This window comes from Rutidosis leptorrhynchoides, chromosome 8 (assembly GCF_046630445.1).
Source record: "Rutidosis leptorrhynchoides isolate AG116_Rl617_1_P2 chromosome 8, CSIRO_AGI_Rlap_v1, whole genome shotgun sequence".
Classification (NCBI taxonomy): domain Eukaryota; kingdom Viridiplantae; phylum Streptophyta; class Magnoliopsida; order Asterales; family Asteraceae; genus Rutidosis; species Rutidosis leptorrhynchoides.
Window position 1 is genome coordinate 143,058,508 of NC_092340.1, and position 25,190 is coordinate 143,083,697.

The window sequence follows — 25,190 nt, forward strand, 5'->3', positions numbered from 1 at the left end:
GTCAGGGGACATTGCCTTAACAGTTGCTTGTTCAACGCTTTCCTTTACAACCGGACGGTAGTTTACCGAAAGGTAATATACGGGACAAGTAAACTGGACGTGTTGCTTTCCTAATACAAGGTTAGCAAGTGGGTGACACAAAACTATAAGTTTTGAGCTAAAATTTTCAAATATGAAACCCACCAAACCCACAAAAATATTTTGCAAACACCGGTGAAGGGTTATTCAGGAAAACTTATCTAGGGTAAAAACTAGATTTAATTTTCAAAAGATCAAATGTTTTCATAAAGATCCAATTTCCTTAATGGATCTAAATTTTTATAGTCATGTGGGACTGTAAACCATATCGTTACTACCATTGTTTATACCGCCGTATAGAAATCACTGATGTACAAAGTGTGAAGAATAAAGAAGTGATTCTAGTATTTCAAGACTATATTGCTTGAGGACAAGCAACGCTCAAGTGTGAGAATATTTGATAATGCTAAAAACGAACATATATTTCATAGCATTATTCCTCAAGAAAGACAAGCTTTTAGTTGCAATTGTTCTATTTACAAGTGATATTCGTTTAAATAATAAAAGGTGAAGACAAAAGACAGATTCGACGAATTGAAGACGCAAACGACCAAAAAGCTCAAAAGTACAAAATACAATCAAAGAGGTTCCAATTATTGATAAGAAACGTCTCGAAATTACAAGAGTACAAGATTCAAAACGCAAAGTACAAGATATTAAATTGTACGCAAGGACGTTCGAAAATCCAGAACCGGGACCAGAGTCAACTCTCAACGCTCGACGCAACGGACTAAAAATTACAAGTCAACTATGCACATGAATATAATATAATATATAAATAATTCTTAAAAATTATATATATATTATATTATTATTTAAAATCGTCGGCAAACAAAGTGCAAGGCTGAATGAGCTGTAAAAACGAACTCCGCGACTTGCGGAGTTCGAAGGCTAAAAGTACCGCGACTCGCGGAGCCCCAAAAAAATGAAAATGCCTATAAAAGCCAACGCAGTTCGACGAATTTTAATATCAATATATATCCATCCATCTATCTATACGTAATATTTATATTTATAATTTATATTTTAATTTTAATTTTAATTTTAATCCTAATAATAAGGGTATGTTAGCGAATGTTGTAAGGGTGTAAGTCGAAATTCTGTCCGTGTAACGCTACGCTATTTTTAATCATTGTAAGTTATGTTCAACCTTTTTACATTAATGTCTCGTAGCTAAGTTATTATTATGCTTATTTAAAACGAAGTAATCATGATGTTGGGCTAATTACTAAAATTGGGTAATTGGGCTTTGTACCATAATTGTGGTTTGGACAAAAGAACGACACTTGTGAAAATTAGACTATGGGCTATTAATGGGCTTTATATTAGTTTAACTAAATGATAGTTTGTTAATGTTAATATAAAGATTTATAATTGGACGTACCCATAAATAACCATATACACTCGATCGGACACGATGGGCGGGATATTTATATGTACGAATAATCGTTCATTTAACCGGACACGGGAATGGATTAGTAGCCACTAGAATTATTAAAACAGGGGTGAAATTATGTACAAGGACACTTGGCATAATTGATAACAGAGTATTAAAACCTTGGGTTACACGCAGTCGATAACCTGGTGTAATTATTAAACAAAGTATTAAAATCTTGTTACAGTTTAAGTCCCCAATTAGTTGGAATATTTAACTTCGGGTATAAGGATAATTTGACTAGGACACTCGCACTTTATATTTATGACTGATGGACTGTTATGGACAAAAACCAGACGGACATATTAAATAATCCAGGACAAAGGACAATTAACCCATGGGCATAATGTAGTGACCCGAAATTTTCCATGTTTATATATATTAATTGAGATTGATATTTACATGATTAAATGTTTCCAACATGTTAAGCAATCAAACTTGTTAAGACTTGATTAATTGAAATATGTTTCATATAGACAATTGACCACCCAAGTTGACCGGCGATTTTCGAACGTTAAAACTTGTAAAAACGACATGACGATATATATATGGGTATACATATGGTTAACATGAGATTATGATAAGTAAGTATCTCCATAAGTATATTAACAATGAGTTATATACATATAAACAAGACTACTAACTTAAGGATTTCGAAACGAGACATATATGTAACGATTATCGTTGTAACGACATTTAAATGTATATATATCATATTAAGATATATTAATATATTATAATATCATGATAATATAATAATTTAACATCTCATTAGATATAATAAACAATGGGTTAACAACATTAATTGAGATCGTTAACTTAAAGGTTTCAAAACAACACTTACATGTAACGACTAACGATGACTTAACGACTCAGTTAAAATGTATATACATGTAGTGTATTTAGATGTATTAAAATACTTTTGGAAGACTTCAAGACATATATCAAAACACTCATACTTAACGAAAATGGTTACAGTTACTTTTCCATTCTTTTCTTTCATCAAGAATTCTAGTCGTATTCTTACCCGTATTATACACAGCTTCAAAACGTACTTACTATGAGTATATACCAATAGGAACTAGCATGGGATTCCACTCTTGATTATGTCATGTATGACTAATCAATTTTAACTTCTACCATGAGCTAGTCAACTAACTAGAACTCCTTTTAACCCCACTCACCACTCACCAATTACCACTCATCATTCACTCCATTTCACTTCCAATTCTCTTTCTAATTCTCTCTCAACACACACACACTATTATGAATGTATTTTTCCAGTAGTTAATCATCATCTTCATCAAAAATCACTTCAAGAATCAAGCTATAATCATCATAGGAAGAACACTTCAAGAACACTTCAAAAATCCCTTCAAGTTTACTAATTTACTTCCAAGCTTTCTAATCCATTCCAAGTAATCATCTAAGATCAAGAAACCTTTGTTATATACAGTAGGTTATCTTTCTTATTCAAGGTAATATTCATATTCAAACTTTGATTCAATTTCTATAACTATAAACTATCTTAATTCGAGTAAAAATCTTACTTGAACTTGTTTTTGTGTCATGATCCTACTTCAAGAACTTTCAAGCCATCCAAGATCCTTTGAAGCTAGATCATTTCTTGTCACTTCCAGTAGGTTTACCTACTAAACTTGAGGTAGTAATGATGTTCATAACATCATTCGATTCATATATATAAAACTATCTTATTCGAAGGTTTAAACTCGTAATCACTAGAACATAGTTTAGTTAATTCTAAACTTGTTCGCAAACAAAAGTTAATCCTTCTAACTTGACTTTTAAAATTAACTACACACATGTTCTATATCTATATGATATGCTAACTTAATGATTTAAAACCTGGAAACACGAAAAACACCGTAAAACCGGATTTACGCCGTCGCAGTAACACCGCGGGCTGTTTTGGGTTAGTTAATTAAAAACTATGATAAACTTTGATTTAAAAGTTTTTATTCTGAGAAAATGATTTTTATTATGAACATGAAACTATATCCAAAAATTATGGTTAAACTCAAAGTGAAAGTATGTTTTCTAAAATGGTCATCTAGACGTCGTTCTTTCGACTGAAATGACTACCTTTACAAAAACGACTTGTAACTTATTTTTACGACTATAAACCTATACTTTTCTGTTTAGATTCATAAAATAGAGTTCAATATGAAACCATAGCAATTTGATTCACTCAAAACGGATTTAAAATGAAGAAGTTATGGGTAAAACAAGATTGGATAATTTTTCTCATTTTAGCTACGTGAAAATTGGTAACAAATCTATTCCAACCATAACTTAATCAACTTGTATTGTATATTATGTAATCTTGAGATACCATAGACACGTATACAATGTTTCGACCTATCATGTCGACACATCTATATATATTTCGGAACAACCATAGACACTCTATATGTGAATGTTGGAGTTAGCTATACAGGGTTGAGGTTGATTCCAAAATATATATAGTTTGAGTTGTGATCAATACTGAGATACGTATACACTGGTTCGTGGATTGATTCAAGATAATATTTATCGATTTATTTCTGTACATCTAACTGTGGACAACTAGTTGTAGGTTACTAACGAGGACAGCTGACTTAATAAACTTAAAACATCAAAATATATTAAAAGTGTTGTAAATATATTTTGAACATAATTTGATATATATGTATATATTGTTATAGGTTCGTGAATCAACCAGTGGCCAAGTCTTACTTCCCGACGAAGTAAAAATCTGTGAAAGTGAGTTATAGTCCCACTTTTAAAATCTAATATTTTTGGGATGAGAATACATGCAGGTTTTATAAATGATTTACAAAATAGACACAAGTACGTGAAACTACATTCTATGGTTGAATTATCGAAATCGAATATGCTCCTTTTTATTAAGTCTGGTAATCTGAGAATTAGGGAACAGACACCCTAATTGACGCGAATCCTAAAGATAGATCTATTGGGCCTAACAAACCCCATCCAAAGTACCGGATGCTTTAGTACTTCGAAATTTATATCATATCCGAAGGGTGTCCCGGAATGATGGGGATATTCTTATATATATGCATCTTGTTAATGTCGGTTACCAGGTGTTCACCATATGAATGATTTTTATCTCTATGTATGGGATGTGTATTGAAATATGAAATCTTGTGGTCTATTGTTACGATTTGATATATATAGGTTAAACCTATAACTCACCAACATTTTTGTTGACGTTTTAAGCATGTTTATTCTCAGGTGATTATTAAGAGCTTCTGCTGTCGCATACTTAAATAAGGATGAGATTTGGAGTCCATGCTTGTATGATATTGTGTAAAAACTGCATTCAAGAAACTTATTTTGTTGTAACATATTTGTATTGTAAACCATTATGTAATGGTCGTGTGTAAACAGGATATTTTAGATTATCATTATTTGATAATCTACGTAAAGCTTTTAAACCTTTATTGATGAAATAAAGGTTATGGTTTGTTTTAAAATGAATGCAGTCTTTGAAAAACGTCTCATATAGAGGTCAAAACCTCGCGACGAAATCAATTAATATGGAACGTTTTTAATCAATAAGAACGGGACATTTCACATAAAACTAAAATCAACACGTTAAACATCATGATTACGGAAGTTTAAATAAGCATAATTCTTTTATTTCATATTTAATTCCCTTTATTTTATATTTAATTGCACTTCTAATTATCGCATTTTATTTTATTGTTATTATATTTAATTGCACTTTTAATTATCGTACTTTTAATTATCGCAAGTTTATTTTATCGCACTTTTATTTATCGCAATTTCATTATCGTTATTTACTTTATGCTTTAAATTAAGTCTTTTATTTATTTAATATTTTACATTTTGTTTTAACTGCGACTAAAGTTTTAAAATCGACAAATCGGTCATTAAACGGTAAAAACCCCCCTTTATAATAATAATATTACTTATATATATTTGTATTTTTATAAAATTAAACTAATATAGCGTTAAGCTTTGATTAAAAGATTTTCCCTGTGGAACGAACCGGACTTACTAAAAACTACACTACTGTACGATTAGGTACACTGCCTATATGTGTTGTAGCAAGGTTTAAGTATATCCATTCTCTAAATAAATAAATATCTTGTGTAAAATTGTATCGTATTTAATAGTATTTCCTTGTAAAATTTAATAGCTATTTTCTATACACCTCGCATAACATCAAGAATTTTTGGCGCCGCTGCCGGGGAACATCTAGCTTAAAAGCCGGAAGCGCAACGCTAATGTAAAAAAAAAAAAAAAAAATTTCTTATTAAGTTTTAATTAGTTTTTGTAAAATATATACTTTTTAAAATTTAAAAAATTAAAAAAATTAAAAACCGAAAAAATATATATATATATATAAATCTATTTTTAAGATTTTTTTTAAAATTATAAAGTATTTCTATTTTTATTTTAGTTTTTAAAACATAAGTTTTTATTTAATTTATATAAATATTTTATATATTTATTAAAACATAAAATTTAAACAGAAAAATAAAAAAAATAAATAAAACAAAATATAAACCTGTCAAACGAAAGCTCATGATCTGAAATTTGAAACCCGTTTCCAGCTTCGAGCACCGCAACTCGCGGAGCCGTCTGACACGGGCCACACAGAAACCCTAACAGCATTTATTACGGTGTAATTATTATTTATTATTATTATTAACCCTAATTACTTAATTATTATTATAATTAGTTTTAAAATTTTAAAATAAATTGTATTTTAAATTTTAATTAGTTTAATTAGTTTATAAAATTAATAGTTTTATAAATTAAATAATATAAAAATAATATTTTTATAAAAATTGTACTTTTTACAACTTTTTGTATATTTTTATATTTTGTCCCTTTTTAATTATTTTAGCGTAATATTTGTATTTTTCGCTCGTATTTAGTTTTAAGATATAGTTTTTACCATAGTTATTTTTTACTTCTATATTTTTAGGCTTTGCCGTAAAATTCCTTAAGTGCTTTTTCTTTAGACTAAGATTTAGGTGCTTAGAATTTTGTGATGCCTTTTTAAGTTTTGGTTTCTTTTTAAGTTATTGCCATTTGGGATATAGTTTTTCTTGTAAGCTTTAATATTTTTAGACACCTTTTACCTATGTATCAATTATCATTCCAATTAGTAATCTCAATTTGCTATTATAATTTTAAGTTAGTGATAATAATAAGGTTGGGTTAGTCGAGTGTTTTTAAGTTCTATAAGTCACTCTTTTTCTTTCTTATTTTTATTTTTCGATCTTTTTCCGACACGCTCTTTTTCTTTCTTATTTCTCGCTATTCTAGTTTTTAGGACATAGATTTTTATTCTACTTCTTATCTAAATTTCTTAAAATTACGAAAATTTATTTTAAGTGGTTAAATTGATAGACATCAAAATTTTCTGGTTCGTAGTAATAGTTGGATTTGTACGTGGACCGGGTTATTGGAGCCAAACAGTCCTCAATTATATTGAGACCAAACGAATCCTGCCCCTCTGCTGCATCTTTTGGCTATTCGAAACGTGGGCAAAATCAGAAAAGTCTATTAATTGGATAACTTATATAATTTTTCTTTCCTTTTTAAAAAACTAATAGGATATTCAGTGAATGCACCGAGCAAGACGTTCCTTTTGTACGTTCACCACCTGTAACTCGATCAAGACATTTAGCAAATATTACCACCGTTGATTTTTCTTTAGAATCGTCATCCAGTCGACCAAGTACTCCAGTTCAAATTTCCGATAATCCATTTTTTGAACCCGACCTCACAATTGAGAATCCGGAGAATATTCAGGGACGATTCATAGATCCTGAACCATTAAATTTTCCTCCGGAACCACCAATCATTCAAACAGAGATTGTTGAGGAACGAACCATTAAATCAGAATCCTCTAGTGATTCCGATTCAGCAAATTCAATTATGGAGAATCTGGAACCTTTAAGTATGGAAGACCGAATGAGAGCTAAACGCACTGGCCAAGGTCACGCAATTACTCATCCAGACATTAATGTGCCAGATTATGAAATCAAAGGACAAATTCTACACATGGTGACTAATCAATGCCAATTTAGTGGTGTGCCGAAGGAAGATCAAAATGAACATCTTCGTACCTTTAATAGGATCTGCACTCTATTTAAAATAAGAGAAGTGGAGGATGAACAGATATATCTCATGTTATTTCCCTGGACTTTAAAGGGAGAAGCCAAAGATTGGTTGGAATCGTTACCTGAAGGGGCGATTGATACATGGGACGTTTTAGTTGAAAATTTTCTTAAACAATTCTTTCCGGCATCTAAAGCAGTAAGACTTCAAGGAGAAATTGTTACGTTCACACAGAAGCCAAATGAAACTCTATATGAGGCGTGGACAGGATTTGAAAAGTTATTAAGAGGATGTCCGCAACATGGTTTAGACACCTGTTAAATAGTACAAATATTCTACCAAGGATGCGACATCACTACAAGAAAAGACATCGATATAGCAGCTGGTGGTTCCATTATGAAGAAAACCGAAACTGATGCTTATAAAATTATTGATAACACTGCTTCCCACTCACATGAGTGGCACCAAGAAAAAGATATCGTTAGATCATCTAAAGCAGCTAGAGCCGATTCTAGCCATGACTTAGATTCCATTTCCGCAAAGATAGATGCTGTCGAGAGACGAATGGAAAAGATGACTAAGGATATTCACTCAATACGAATTAGTTGTGAGCAGTGTGGAGGACCACATTTGACAAAAGATTGTCTCAGTATTGAATTAACAATGGAACAAAGAGAGAATATTTCATACATAAACCAAAGGCCTGGAAATAATTATCAGAATAATTATCAACCGTCAAGACCGATCTACAATCAAAACCAGAATTATAATCAAAATATTCCATACAACAACCAACAAGGTCCTAGCAATCAACAAGTATCCAATAATACTTACAACCAGCAAAGACCTAATTTTCAAAACAAACCACAGCCCGATGATAAAAAGCCGAATTTAGAAGATATGATGACGAAGCTAGTTGAAACTCAAACGCAGTTTTTCACATCTCAAGAACAAACTAATGAACAAAATGCTCAAGCATTTAGAAATCAACAAGCTTCTATTCAAAACTTGGAACAAGAAGTAAGTAACCTAGCAAGATTAATAGGTGAAAGAAAATCGGGAAGTTTACATAGTGATACAAATGCTAACCCCCGGAATGAAACAGCTAAAGCCATTACCACAAGAAGTGGTACAACACTTAAACCACCTGAAATACCTGTAACTTCTGATAAAGCTATTCCTACTCCACAAGAACCACAACCTGATCAAGATAAGGAAAAAGAATCGGTAGTTGAAAAGGTTAATGAAGATAACACAGTTACGGCTAAACCTTATGTTAAACCATACCAACCACCACTTCCTTACCCGAGTAAAATGAAGAAAGAGAAACTTGAAGCTGAGCAATCCAAATTCTTGGATATGTTTAAACAGATAAATGTAAATCTTCCTTTCATTGATGTGATTTCAGGAATGCCTAGATATGCTAAATTCTTGAAAGATCTAATCTCAAATAGAAAGAAAATGGAAGAACTCTCGGCTGTTACTATGAATGCTAATTGTTCAGCAGTGCTGTTGAATAAGATACCAGAAAAACTATCTGATCCAGGAAGTTTCACAATTCCATGTTTTCTGGGTAGTCTTAGTTCAATAGAAGCATTGGCAGACTTAGGTGCTAGTATAAATTTAATGCCGTATTCACTATACGCTAAACTAGACCTTGGAGAATTGAAACCAACAAGAATAAGCATACAACTAGCCGATCGATCAATAAAATATCCTAGAGGGATAATGGAGAACATGCTAGGTAAAGTTGGTACTTTAGTATTTCCAGTAGATTTTGTTGTTCTGGACATGGAAGAAGATTCTCAAGTTCCTCTCATATTAGGAAGACCATTCTTAAACACGGCTAAAGCAATGATAGACGTGTTCGGTAAGAAATTGACCCTAAGTATAGAGGACGAGAGTGTTACCTTTTCAGTTGATAGAGCAATGCAACAACCACAATCTGCAGATGATACATGTTATTATATTCAAACTATAGATGCACATGCAAAATTATTAGAAGAATTTCCAGAATTACAAGGAACAGGAGAATGTTCTTTAGGAGAAGGAACTGAACAAATTGATGAAGTTGAAATGTTAGCTACACTTATAGCTAATGGATATGAACCAACAACAGAAGAAATTCAAATGCTAAAAGAAGAAGACAGATATCGATATAAATCATCAATAGAAGAACCTCCGAAATTAGAGTTAAAGCCACTTCCAAACCATTTGGAATACGCTTATTTACATGGTGAATCTGAATTACCTGTAATAATATCATCTTCTCTTACTGAAAATGAGAAATCACAACTCATTTCTGTGTTGAAAGCTCATAAACCAGCTATTGCATGGAAGATTCATGATATTAAAGGAATAAGTCCTTCGTATTGCACACATAAAATTCTTATGGAAGAAGGTCATAAAACGTATGTGCAACGCCAACGAAGACTAAATCCGAATATGCAAGATGTAGTTAAGAAAGAGATTATTAAACTGCTAGACGCAGGTCTAATTTATCCAATCTCTGATAGTCCATGGGTAAGCCCAGTTCAATGCGTGCCTAAGAAGGGTGGCATGACTGTCATTACAAATGAAAAAAATGAGCTTATTCCTACAAGGACTGTAACAGGATGGTGTGTATGTATTGGGAGAAATGTCATTTCATGGTTAAAGAAGGCATCGTTCTTGGTCATAAAATTTCGAAGGAAGGAATTGAAGTGGATAGAGCTAAAGTAGATGTAATTGCTAAACTTCCACATCCCACCAATGTTAGAGGAGTTAGGAGTTTTCTAGGGCATGCTGGTTTTTACCGACGTTTCATAAAAGATTTTTTTAAAATTGCCACTCCTATGAATAAACTCCTAGAAAAGGATGCTCCATTCATCTTTTCAGATGAATGTATAAAATCTTTTAATATTCTTAAAGAGAAACTCACTAATGCGCCAATCAAGATAACACCAAATTGGAATCTACCATTTGAACTAATGTGCGATGCAAGTGATTTTGCAATGGGAGCCGTTTTAGGACAAAGGATTGAAAAAAGATTTCAACCTATATATTATGCTAGTAAGACATTACAAGGAGCACAAACAAATTACACAACTACTGAAAAAGAACTCCTTGCTATTGTCTTTGCTTTTGACAAATTTCGATCATATCTCGTTCTAGCAAAAACGGTGGTCTATACCGACCATTCTGCTCTTAGATACCTATTTTCCAAACAAGATGCTAAACCAAGATTAATCCGTTGGATCTTACTCTTACAAGAGTTCGATATTGAAATCCGAGATAAAAGAGGAGCAGAAAATCTCGCCGCTGATCATCTTTCTCATCTTGAAAATCCCGAATTAGAAGTTCTAAATGAATCGGCCATACAAGACAACTTTCCTGATGAATATCTATTGAAGATAGATTATAATGAAATCCCATGGTTTGTAGACTATGCAAACTACTTAGTTTGTGGATTCCTTGAAAAAGGATTGTCGTACCAAAAACGAAAGAAATTCTTCAGTGATATAAAACACTATTTCTGGGAAGATCCACATTTGTTTAAAAGTTGTCCCGATGGAATAATACGCCGATGTGTATTCGGAGATGAAGCTAGTAAAATTTTAAACCATTGTCACACAGGACCAACAGGAGGGCATTATGGGCCTCAACTAACAGCAAGAAAAGTTTATGAAGCTGGATTCTATTGGCCTAAAATTTACAAAGACGCACACCTTCTTTGCAAATCCTGTGATGCATGTCAAAGGGCCGGAAAAATAAGTCAACGTGATGAAATGCCACAAAATGTCATACAAGTATGTGAAGTATTTGACATTTGAGGTATTGACTTTATGGGTCCATTTCCAAAATCTCATAATAATCTCTATATTCTCGTAGCCATTGATTATGTATCTAAATGGGCGGAAGCACAAGCTCTCCCAACTAACGATGCACGAGTTGTAGTCAACTTTTTAAAATGTCTTTTTGCAAGGTTTGGAACACCGAAAGCTTTAATAAGTGATCGGGGAACTCATTTCTGTAATAATCAACTTGAGAAAGTTCTTAAAAGATATGGAGTAACTCATAAAATCTCCACTGCTTATCATCCACAAACAAGTGGACAAGTTGAAAATACCAACCGAGCTTTAAAACGTATTCTAGAAAAAAACGTAGGATCAAATCCGAAGGAATGGTCCATTAAATTGGAGGATGCACTCTGGGCTTTTAGAACAGCCTACAAAACTCCAATTGGAACCACACCTTTTAGACTCGTTTATGGAAAAGCATGTCATCTTCCAGTAAAAATTGAACACAAAGCATTTTGTGCTTTGAAGACATGTAATCTTGATTTACATGAAGCTGGACGTCTACGATTAAGTCAACTAAACGAATTAGAAGAATTAAGACATGAAGCATACGAAAATTCGTTAATCTATAAAGAAAGAACGAAGAAATGGCATGATAAAATAATCAGAAGTTTAAAAGAATTTAAAGAAGGAGACAGAGTTCTTCGTTTCAATTCACGATTCAAGCTATTTCCTGGAAAATTGAAATCAAGATGGTCTGGACCATTCATAGTCAAAAGAGTTTTCCCATACGGAATGATAGAATTAATAAATTCAAATGGGATTGAATTTAAAGTTAATAGTCACAGAGTTAAACACTACATAGATAGTCCAATGGAAGTTGACAACGAAGATAATCACAATTTAGATACCACAGCTAACTAAGTGTGGGGAGAATCAAATCTTTAAAGGATTTTATATATTTCTGTTAGAGTTAGATTGTCTGTTTTCGTGTAGTTCTCGAAAATGGAACCCGAATGGTCTTTCCCTAGCAGACCCTAAAGAACTAGTCTTCTCCCTCCATTCTGAATTTTTATTTTTTTAGGAAATGAAGACTGCCTGTGAACTAAACCATGGTCTAATGCTACACGCTTTGATCACTAAACGTAATAATGACACACTACTGAGTGAAATAGTATCAGTAATCAGAGAAAGATTGGACGAAGTAAGAAAAGAATCCAGATGCGAAGATAATAAGTTACAATTTGGTAAAGGAAAATCAAAATCCGCAGCGAAAAGAAGAGCACGACACCTAGAAAGATGTCACAAATGCGGAAAATGGTCACATGGAGGTAAATGTTCAAATAATCAAACCTATTCAAATACCGAATTTGTTACTTTATGCAGAGACGGACCGTTCATATGTTTAGAAGAAAAAACACTGAATGCTCGAGGTTACGCCTATGTAGCCATGGAAAACCAATTAAACCGAATATCTTATGAATGGGATAGATCATATAACTAAGAATACTATCTTACAGGTAAGTCTGTACAGTTTTTATTTTTATTTTTAACCTTTTGATAATAAACGCTAATTTGTTCGCTATAAATATTAAATTGGTATTGAATAAAATTAGGTTTGGCGACCGAAATTATTGATATCATTCAAAAATTTATTACATCACGGCGAAATTTAACGTTTATTCTTAAGGTATAAATATCTTTAATCAATCAACCCAAAATATTTCAAAAATTCTTCATGAGTTAAATTAGGTCATGGAACCGAAATTACTTTACCGAAAAGAAGGGCGCATATTTTTGATAATATTTGATTGATTAAAGTGGGATAAAAAGCCAAAAAGATTTTTAATTTTATTTTTACCATGTTTTTAAAATTAATATATAAATCTTAAATTAATATTGTAAACTTTGTAAAAACAATATATTTAAAATTGTAAATATTTGAAAAATATAATATAAGTTTGGTGTGATTTTATAATATGAATTTTTAAATTAAGTTTGGTGTGAATTTTTAATTTTTAAAATAAGAATTTTTAATTTTATGCATTTCAAATTTTAAGTTTGGTGTGAATTTTTAATATTAATTTTGAATTTTATGTATTTTTATTTTAAGTTTGGTGTGAATTTAAAAACAAAAATTTACTTTATCTCATTAAGTTAAAAATATGATTTTTAAAATTCGTCGTAAGTTGAAGACTAGGTCGTTGAACCGAAATTGCTTTACCCGAGGGAGGGACGAGAACTTTTATTATCATTATTTTTAATCTTATTGAATTAAAGTATGACAAAAACATTAAAAAACTAAAAAATCTAAGCTTTTAAAACAATCGCTTGAAAAAGACAAATTTTAAAATTTTGTCGAATGACGGACTAGGACATCGATCCGAAACGACCTCGCCCTAAATAACAAGGGAAACAAAATTTTAAAATTAATTACTTAATTGTTTCATAAGTTAAGGTTTATTAAAAAAAAAAAAATAGCACCGCGACTCGCGGAGTTTGCAATGGCAAAATGCCGCGACTCGCGGAGTTCCAAAAATATAGAAAAAAATAAAAGGGCCGAACAGATCAGTCTGCACACTACCACACCCATTTTTCTGCGAAAATACACGAAAAATAACTCCCAAAATCGAATTTTTTCACCGAAAATCATCAAATATTTTACTAAAATCATGTTGAGAAGGATGCTATCAAGGAATTACTCAAGAAAAACGGTAAATTTCTACACCTAAACACCATTTAATCCGAAAATTAGTGTTCTTGAGCAATTTTATACCCAATTTGATTTTGATGCTTTTTAGTGTAATTATGCTTAAATTGCTTATGTATTATGCTTGTATAACCTAGATTGATGCTATTTAACATGATTAGGAGCCTTAAACTTCAAATTTTGAGTAATCTAGGGTTTGTGTTCTTGAGCAAATTTGGGGCTTTTTGATATAAACAGGTTATGGCTGATTTTTGTCATGAATTGTTGCTAAATTAAGTAGTGTAACATGTTTAGGTAGTTAAATGATCCAAACTTTGAGCCTAAGCATGATTTTGAGAATTAAAGTGGACTTTTTCAAGTCTAAATTCATGAACTTGATTTTTGAGAGATAATGCCATTTGAAACTTGTTTAATTGCTAGTGATGATTATTTTGACATGTTATTTGAGTTGAATGCTTATGAACTTGGCGAACATTTTCGTATATGCTTATTTGAAAAAGTGTAGATTTGATGAAAATATGAAAATGAGCTTAAGTTTGATATAAATTGATCATGTCATTGTAATTATTTTGATTGATGATTTTGCTGACACTAATGCATATTTGGATGCACAAAAATTGTGTTTGATGTGTTTTGCAGACTGAAAGGGGTGAATCTTCATCCCAAGCTCGCAATGCTCCTGCTGAGAATACGGAACAACAGGAGGTGGATAACTACTACAAACAAGATATACCTCATCCAGTCATGACATTTTTTGATATGCACTTGGAAGATTTGCACCCGAACCTGAGATTTGACAGACTTTGGATAGATTATCCAAAATACCGAAGGGGTTTGCATACTTTTCATTCTAAAGCTGTTGAAGTACCCAGGGTCATAGAATGGGGACCATTAGAAGCTGTAGAATTGGTCGGGCCAATTAGGGAATTACTTGCACAGAGGTATGGTAATTCTACTTTTAACAATTGGGTACGGTTATTCAACATGCGTAGGCCTGTATATAAAGTATGGTGTGAAGAATTGTTGTGTAGTATAGAATTAAATGATCGGGTAGATAGTTTAACCGATCGATCTTTTATTAGATTTTTATTAGGAGGTTCGATGCGCCACATGTCTTTACTAGACATGGCTCAGGCTTTACGTATATATACGCTTGAGGAGTTAGCATCTGCCGATTGTAGAGGGTTGATACTAAATGGTAGAAAGATAGACGAAAATTTTGATACGCATGGTGTATGGAGTCAAATGACTAGCCATCACCGATTTAAAGGGGGAAATTACTCTTATTTGGATATAGATAGAGCAGAGTTAAGAGTAATTCATAGGTTTTTAGCTAATTCGATTACACAAAGAGGTAAGAATAGGGAAAAGGTAAATGAACAGGATTTATTTTACCATATGTGTATTCGAGACCCACAAAGCGCTGTAAGTATACCTTATTGTGTGGGTTATTATTTATCAGCTATGGTTAGGGGGATGAGACCGCATAGCATAATAGGAGGTGATATATTTATTACTTTGATTGCTGAATATCTCGGTGTGGATATAAGTCGGGGGGGATTATTAGTCGAAGAACCAGAACCCCGCGATACAATAGGTTTAAATGTATACCATGGTGCGAAGGTTTTGAAGAGGCGAAATAACGCCGCAGTACAATACCATGGTAGACATCCACAGGTTGAGAGAAACCAACAGCCAGGTAATGTGGGAGGGGGAAATGAAATGACAGAAATGCAAAGGTTTATAGCTTCACAAGAGTATGAAAATGCTAGACATCGAGCATTTGAAGATTGGCAAGTTCATCAAAACCAAATCATAGCTTATTGCCAACAAATAGGTAGAAACTATATTCCTACTCAATCGCCTGTATTTCCTCCCTGGTCTATAGAGATCCAACCACCGTATCCTACGTATAACCCAGCCGAAGCATTCTATAACACATACGGTTATGCATGGAACCCCTACTGGTATCAGTATCATCCCTAGTCTACTTAGTTTTATTTATTTTATTATTTGTAATGTTAATACATTTAATACTTATGTTAATATTGTAATAGTTTTTATAATTTTCTAACTTTTATTATTAGATTTTAATAATTTTTGAATGTGGGGTAATATACCAAACTTCAAAAATATGTATATATGTTTGCAGTTTATCTTATGTACACAACAGGGTAAAACAACGCATTTTCAAAGACTGGCATTAAGTTCAGCAAAAGCAACTAATTTTGACGACAAGATGCAAAATATATGTGAAATAACAACGAGAAGGAATGAACAAATGATGTGCATCATTTATCATTCAACACAAACAACAATATGTTTGGAAAATTTGGTAAAATTTAATCATTTCTACGCTAATCACCCTCAATAATTTAAAATGTTACTGATTTCTTGCAAATGAGGGCATTGCAAGATCTTAAGTGTGGGAAGGGGTTAAATTCTTTCGGATTTTTAAAATTTTTATCTTAAACACTTGGTTACCATTAAAAATACTAGTAAAGCAGTAGTTGTATTAGAATCTAGTGCTCTCTGATAATAAAGAACAACCCTAGTCTTATATACTGACTACCCAATTCTAGTAAAATTTTTCAAAATTTTCAATTAAATGAACTCAAAATCATGTTTATACATATTTATGAACGATAAAACTAGGTGTTAACACCGAAATTATTGTTACCTTGGAAAGGACATAAATTGAGAAACAAACAAAAATGTTAGAATTCATTTAAAATGGAATAGAGGACAATAAAAAGAAAAATAAAAGCCAAGTGTGGAAAAAATTACCAAGTTATCTTAAACATATGTCACATATTTCTGTAACAAATAACTGAAAATACTTTTGCTTTGGACTAAACTAAACTGTTTTACCCGATGAAAGAAAAGAAGAGATGGATCTACACGATGAATCAATTCCATCATTAAAAGGAAGTAAAGTCTTCCGAAAAAGAAACGCGCTTCTTGATTTAGGTCTAGAAGTTGTCGTCCTGACCAGCTGTAGGTTGACGAAAAACCTAGAAAAGTCATCTCTAAAATCAGCAGGAAATCCACGGACCTCAGCATTAAACAGGGTCACCAAGTGGTCAGATTTATCCTAACCATGAGAAGGATTTATCTCGTACAATGAGGGGCACCGTTCAAATTAGCTGGATAAAACTAATGAATCAGATCCCCGGAAAGGATAATCTCCTTAAAAAATCAAAAATCAGCTTTTAAGCCTGATATTACTCAATCCTTGAGATTGACCTTAAAGATTGAGAATTACAAACTCATGGAATTCAATGATATCTAAACTCGAGCCTGAACGAGAAAATATTTTGATCAAAATTACAAACCGATTTGTTTTCTAAAAACCCATTTTCAATGCGTTCATTACCATTGAACGTAAAATCCTAGGAATTCACCTGGAATTCATTAGGTCAACTGAACCAAATCGGGTGTCAACCGTAAGAACGGTGGTTGCATAGCATGGTCAAAGACAGGACCTTGTGCCAGACCGAAAAATCATAAGGGTGAGCTTTACTATTGCTCCTACCAAGGATAGTAATTGCGTCCGACACGTTATAGACCATAATTAAAAGCATGTCAGGGGACATTGCCTTAACAGTTGCTTGTTCAACGCTTTCCTTTACAACCGGACGGTAGTTTACCGAAAGGTAATATACGGGACAAGTAAACTGGACGTGTTGCTTTCCTAATATAAGGTTAGCAAGTGGGTGACACAAAACCATAAGTTTTGAGCTAAAATTTTCAAATATGAAACCCACCAAACCCACAAAAATATTTTGCAAACACCGGTGAAGGGTTATTCAGGAAAACTTATCTAGGGTAAAAACTAGATTTAATTTTCAAAAGATCAAATGTTTTCATAAAGATCCAATTTCCTTAATGGATCTAAATTTTTATAGTCATGTGGGACTGTAAACCATATCGTTACTACCATTGTTTATACCGCCGTATAGAAATCACTGATGTACAAAGTGTAAAGAATAAAGAAGCGATTCTAGTATTTCAAGACTATATTGCTTGAGGACAAGCAACGCTCAAGTGTGAGAATATTTGATAATGCTAAAAACGAACATATATTTCATAGCATTATTCCTCAAGAAAGACAAGCTTTTAGTTGCAATTGTTCTATTTACAAGTGATATTCGTTTAAATAATAAAAGGTGAAGACAAAAGACAGATTCGACGAATTGAAGACGCAAACGACCAAAAAGCTCAAAAGTACAAAATACAATCAAAGAGGTTCCAATTATTGATAAGAAACGTCTCGAAATTACAAGAGTACAAGATTCAAAACGCAAAGTACAAGATATTAAATTGTACGCAAGGACGTTCGAAAATCCGAAACCGGAACCAGAGTCAACTCTCAACGCTCGACGCAACGGACTAAAAATTACAAGTCAACTATGCACATGAATATAATATAATATATAAATAATTCTTAAAAATTATATATATATTATATTATTATTTAAAATCGTCGGCAAACAAAGAGCCAAGGCTGAATGAGCTGTAAAAACGAACTCCGCGACTTGCGGAGTTCGAAGGCTAAAAGTACCGCGACTCGCGGAGCCCCAAAAAAATGAAAATGCCTATAAAAGCCAACGCAGTTCGACGAATTTTAATATCAATATATATCCATCCATCTATCTATACGTAATATTTATATTTATAATTTATATTTTAATTTTAATTTTAATTTTAATCCTAATAATAAGGGTATGTTAGCGAATGTTGTAAGGGTGTAAGTCGAAATTCTGTCCGTGTAACGCTACGCTATTTTTAATCATTGTAAGTTATGTTCAACCTTTTTACATTAATGTCTCGTAGCTAAGTTATTATTATGCTTATTTAAAACGAAGTAATCATGATGTTGGGCTAATTACTAAAATTGGGTAATTGGGCTTTGTACCATAATTGGGGTTTGGACAAAAGAACGACACTTGTGAAAATTAGACTATGGGCTATTAATGGGCTTTATATTTGTTTAACTAAATGATAGTTTGTTAATGTTAATATAAAGATTTATAATTGGACGTACCCATAAATAACCATATACACTCGATCGGACACGATGGGCGGGATATTTATATGTACGAATAATCGTTCATTTAACCGGACACGGGAATGGATTAATAGCCACTAGAATTATTAAAACAGGGGTGAAATTATGTACAAGGATACTTGGCATAATTGATAACAGAGTATTAAAACCTTGGGTTACACGCAGTCGATAACCTGGTGTAATTATTAAACAAAGTATTAAAATCTTGTTACAGTTTAAGTCCCCAATTAGTTGGAATATTTAACTTCGGGTATAAGGATAATTTGACGAGGACACTCGCACTTTATATTTATGACTGATGGACTGTTATGGACAAAAACCAGACGGACATATTAAATAATCCAGGACAAAGGACAATTAACCCATGGGCATAAAACTAAAATTAACACGTCAAACATCATGATTACGGAAGTTTAAATAAGCATAATTCTTTTATTTCATATTTAATTCCCTTTATTTTATATTTAATTGCACTTCTAATTATCGCATTTTATTTTATTGTTATTATATTTAATTGCACTTTTAATTATCGTACTTTTAATTATCGCAAGTTTATTTTATCGCACTTTTATTTATCGCAATTTCATTATCGTTATTTACTTTATGCTTTAAATTAAGTCTTTTATTTATTTATTATTTTACATTTTGTTTTAACTGCGACTAAAGTTTTAAAATCGACAAACCGGTCAGTAAACGGTAAAAACCCCCCTTTATAATAATAATATTACTTATATATATATTTGTATTTTTATAAAATTAAACTAATATAGCGTTAAACTTTGATTAAAAGATTTTTCCTGTGGAACGAACCGGACTTACTAAAAACTATACTACTGTACGATTAGGTACACTGCCTATAAGTGTTGTAGCAAGGTTTAAGTATATCCATTCTCTAAATAAATAAATATCTTGTGTAAAATTGTATCGTATTTAATAGTATTTCCTTGTAAAATTTAATAGCTATTTTATATACACCTCGCATAACATCACTCACCTTCACGAACCAGGTCTTTATGGTCTTTTGAGAATAACTCATATGGTGTTAGTCCATCTTCATTATTCCGATATCTATAAGAAGGAGGGACCATAGACTCCACTTCCTACAATACAAACAAATTTAACATAAAACTAATAATCACATAATAAAAGAAATATGGGTCATATACTACTCAAGAATCCCAATGTAGAGTAATATATATACATGGAACCACACTAGTTCTCGTTGCATTTGTAAAGCTGCTCCTGAAGTCGCATTCTCAAGTCGATTTCCCTTGGCAATCTTCCCAGCTAAGTGCAACATATTGTTACCTTTGTGGTCTTTGAGAGGAGTTATCATGTCCTTCATTGAGCCTATTTCATACAGTAGGTTGTAGATATCTTCATGGCGATGCTTGACACCAATGTGAAAGATAGTTCGATTCTTATCATTTACCTTCCATATGAGATCAGGATATTGACGGAGTAGCTCAATTAGAAAGCCAACATTGCCTACTTCGGCGGCAATGAAAAGTACCCGAGACGAGTATGTGCTATATCGAGGATTTGAGATTATCCTCTCGCTTTCGTTATCCATATTATAAACACAGTCGCCAATGGCCATTTTTAATTCAAAATTTAAATCATGATCGTCTTGAAATCTCTTGATAACATCCTGGATTTCTTCATGTATGCGTACAATATGTGTAGATATCAGGTTGTCTAGTTCTTTTGCAGGTCCATAAAATGTCTCGTTGTCTTGATTTATCACCGGAAGCGGGACACTTTGGATTATGTTTTGGGTTTCATTGCGCAAATCCTCAACGTATTTAGTAATGAAATTTTGTATCTCGATAGCTTGATTACTCGATTCTAGTGGCCTACTCAGTATGCTGTTGGTTTCAACCATCAATTTTTGACGATGTTCAGATAAAAGTACTTGTAGTCGCGTAACTTGAACGCACCATGCCTTTCTCTGTTTGTTATTCGGTTCAGGTGGCCCCCTAAGTATATTATTAATTTCTCTCTTGGGCTTCTTCACGATGTCCTCCCAAATCTCTCTTAGCAATAACAATGCTTTTGTTTCCTTTTTAGGAGTTCCTATTGTCAAACCAAAGAAAGCAAAAACTGATCAAGACCATAGCTAAAAAGTTAGTGAAAATGACCGTTAACTAAAATAATTTATGACTTGATAAAAGACATACTGAACCCTATTAAGTTTTTAATATATGGTATATTTTCCTACTAGTCATTTTAGATTTAGTATTTTATTTTAATTTTTAATATATAGTATATTTTCCTATCATTTTAGTTTAAGTAATTTATTTATTGTATAATTTATAGAATTTTAAGCACAATCTCTCTCTTTGTGTGAAGATAAATACTACACTCACGTAATCACATATACTGTAGTGTTACTGCACGCTGCGCACTTCTTCAGCGCACCGCGCCGACTTCCTGGCGGGGTTTTGGGGTATTTTAAGGCATTTTAGGTCATTTTTCATTCCATCTTTCACATAGCCGCTACCAGAGCTTTGAGGATGAATTATAGAGGCTTTTGGAGAACTCCGGGGCCATTCAATCAATTCCAATCATAAAGATTCAAGCTTTCATCATCACATCTTTGAAGATTCGCCAATCTCACTAGGTTTAATCTTTTGTTCATCAATAATGGTTATGTCTTTTGATATTTTGATTGTTTCTTTGATCATTATGTTAGGCTAAACTTTTTATGCTTTCTTAGACTCATAACCGAGATGTTTGGATGATTATCTTTTATGTTTCATTGACTTATGCATGTTAGTTTGATGAATTGAATAAAGAACCATTTTGTTTATACTATTGTTCAAGCTAATTGATGTATGTGATTGTCCATTGAGTGAACACTCGTTGGAGTCTGTTGCAAGCATTTTCAATTGTTAAATCTATTGTTATTTGTTTAATTTTGGTTGTCTACTTTGGTGACACGAATTGGAGTCTGGCATAATTAATTCAGCTGGTTATTTGGATTGGGTCAATTGAGCATTATGTGGACCAATGAGATGAATTAACTTGTGCATTGGTTAAAACATGTGTGAATTGTGTTCAGCGAATGCTGACACGATTAGTAATGCTATGAACATAGGTCACAATTTAAATTGTCATTCTTATTGATTTAATAAATCACAAACAAAAGAGGTCTTAGGTGATAGGGAACCCTGCACAGTGTAATCTGAGTTTGCATGTTTGCTCAAGAGAACTCTTGGTGAACTGACTTAGTATGTCACATGCGTAGTCCATTAAACTAGTCTTTATTACATGTCATCCAATATCGAGGGAAAAAGGGTCTAGGGGAACATTTCCATTTTTTCTGATATCAATTCTATCTTTTAACCGTTTTATCAATATAAAACATATAAAACATTGTTTTTATTTTATCATCACTTGAGTCGGCTAATCGTTAAATAGCCAACCCCAAAATTTGTTATTTCCTTTATTTTCTATTTGTATTAGTTTAGTTACATATTGTTAATAATATTGAATTGCGTGAACACTGTCTTTGGAACGATACACAGATTTTACCATTTGTTATACTGCTGCACGATCGAGTGCACTGTCCGTGAGTATGTTTAAATCTGTAAAGCGGAATTTTTCGAATATAAATTATAGACACGATTTTACACATCACTCATCTACTTCGGATTTTGCTCTCTGGGGCCAGTAATTAGTTCATAAATTTGGGCTCATTAATGGCCCAAAAAGTGTCGGTGTAGGTACGCCTATTGTGTCGAGGAATGCAAAAAAGAAAGTAGGAGACGAAGATGGCTACCTTCGGTTACAGGACTATGAAGATGATTTTTTCGATTGGGGTGAGTTACAAAATTCGTATAATGAACATAATGGTGTTGGTGATCCGTCCGGTCTTGCTTTGGATGATGGTCCCTCGATTTCTTCCACTCTCGGATCCTCAAAAAAGTACTCTTTCTTATTAAGAACGGGAAAGATGGTGAATTATATGAGTAATTGGAGGACAAACTTCTCAAGATTTGTAAGAAAGGTAAAAGTGCCTCAAATCGTGTTGGATAAGCTTGGTGATCATTAGTGTTAGTTTTGGTTCGTACTGTTTTGTTGTTGGCTTGTTTGGTTTTTGTTGGTGTTTTGATTGTGGTTTAGGGTTGCTTTTAGTTTGCGGTTCGTTTTGTTGTTAGGGCGTGGCGTCTTTAGATAGCGTCTTTTGGTTAGGTTTCATGTTTGTTATTACGAGGCCTGATGGGGTTTTTTTTTTCCTCTCGGTTTTAAGGCTCTTTCATTTTGATGAAAGTGTCTTAGTTTATAAAAGTTATTGTTATTTTTGGAGGGGAAAAAAAAAAAAGCATCTATCCAATTAAGACATGTAAAATGAAAAACTCCAAAGGACTTTGGAGTTAGGACCCAAAGAAAATATATGCTTACCCAAAATGAAGAATCTCGAGATGATATGGGGTTTTTCTATGTAAAAGGCCTTAGGTTTGCGAGCCAAAACTTGAAGCGTGCTTCCTGTGTTTGCAACTTCAGGCTGCTTTTCCATTATACTTAGTCCGATATCTAAAAGAGATTTAAAATGTCACCAACAAAGCTTTTATGATAAGAGTAACATAGAGAGCATAAAGTATAAGTTTATGTTTACCGAACATGTCGTTGTCCACACATATCTCAAAAAGCCAACCACGGTTTTGATCTGTCCAACAACAATCATCCAGATTGGAATTTTTGTAAATGAACTTGACTGCATCATAATGTCCATATAGGGCAGCCGCACACAATGGCAACATAGTCTCTCCAGCACCAATGATTGTCAGCAAGTCCCTGTTCCTTTTCATCATTATCTTAACGGTTTCAACGTTTCCAGCGGCAGCTGCTAAGTAGAGGGCAGTGTTGTAATTCGCATTTTGCAGCTCCAAGTCTTTGTTAGTCATCATACCAACCAGATTATTCACAAAATCTACCATCAATTTGGGATCACCTTTTGCGGATGCAGCTACATGAAGTGCAGTATCTCCATTTTCAGTTATACTATACCTCACCAACTCTGGTTTCTCAACTAGAACGGCGTTAGCAGCTTTCCAATCACGTTTGATTGATGCTTCGTATAAAGAAACACCAAGTCTGAGGTATTCCAATCTGGGTCCTTTTAAAGTAGTTCCAATTCAAATAGTTAGTATGATATCCTTAGGCTTTGTTCTCAAGTTTAATTTTAGAGAGAATGAGAAATTAAGTGGAAAGAAAGTTTAAAGATTTGGTGTTCCTGAGTTTTAGTTTGGAGAGAAAATGAAGGAATTGAAAGGAATTGAAGTGTTTTTCTCAAATTGGAAGGTTTCATTTCACTTCTCTTCTTTCCAAAAAAAATCTTAATATTCTTTCGGTATAAGTCATAACATTTTATAATTTTCTTTGTTAACATTACGGCCACAGGTACGATAGAAATTATTGATAACATAAATGATAAAAAAAAAATTATGGAGTAATTAACTTGAACTGGATCCTTACAATAAAAAAAAAAAATTATGGAGTAATTACCTTGAACTAGATCCATACAAGGCAGATTAGGTGGAAGTGGATTAGGGATTAGCAGAGTCGTTAGGGGAGTCCTCTCCATCGGTTAAGAAAATTTATACAGATAATAGCAATTTTCTTTGGTGACTGATTTAAAGTAGCTATTATAACTGTTATCAATATGAATGAATCAAAACTGTAAACTGTAAAGCATTGAAATGTGGGTGAGCATATGGATCTGCATTCTATAATAAGGATTTATTTATCTATCGTCTTAATTGCCTAAGTCAACGTCAATGTCTAGTGTGAATGTGTTTTAGTCATCGAGCTACATGATTTAACATGACACATAACAATTGTATATTTGAATATTTATCACGCATGAATAATTTATGTGTTACAGTTGGATTCTTAATAGAAAAACATTTGAAATCCTATACCAATAATGATTTAAATGTTGGAACTTAGTGTAATTCAGGATTTAGTTTACATTTGTAAATGAGTAAC

At 32.7% G+C, this 25,190-nt stretch overlaps 1 protein-coding gene across 1 annotated transcript in view; it reads right to left on the bottom strand.

The window, feature by feature from the left end:
* Window positions 1-24,891, bottom strand: part of LOC139862514 (uncharacterized) — a 62,847-nt gene extending 37,956 nt beyond the window's left edge. Inside the window, exons 1-5 of the mRNA XM_071851127.1 lie at window positions 24,708-24,891; window positions 23,818-24,318; window positions 23,604-23,735; window positions 20,398-21,272; window positions 20,191-20,296 (exon numbers count right to left, since the gene is read on the bottom strand). Of these exons, the coding sequence (XP_071707228.1) occupies window positions 20,191-20,296; window positions 20,398-21,272; window positions 23,604-23,735; window positions 23,818-24,318; window positions 24,708-24,786 (1,693 nt within the window). The 5' untranslated portion in view covers window positions 24,787-24,891. The remainder of the gene's footprint in view (window positions 1-20,190; window positions 20,297-20,397; window positions 21,273-23,603; window positions 23,736-23,817; window positions 24,319-24,707) is intronic.
* Between the last annotated feature and the right edge of the window lie 299 nt (window positions 24,892-25,190).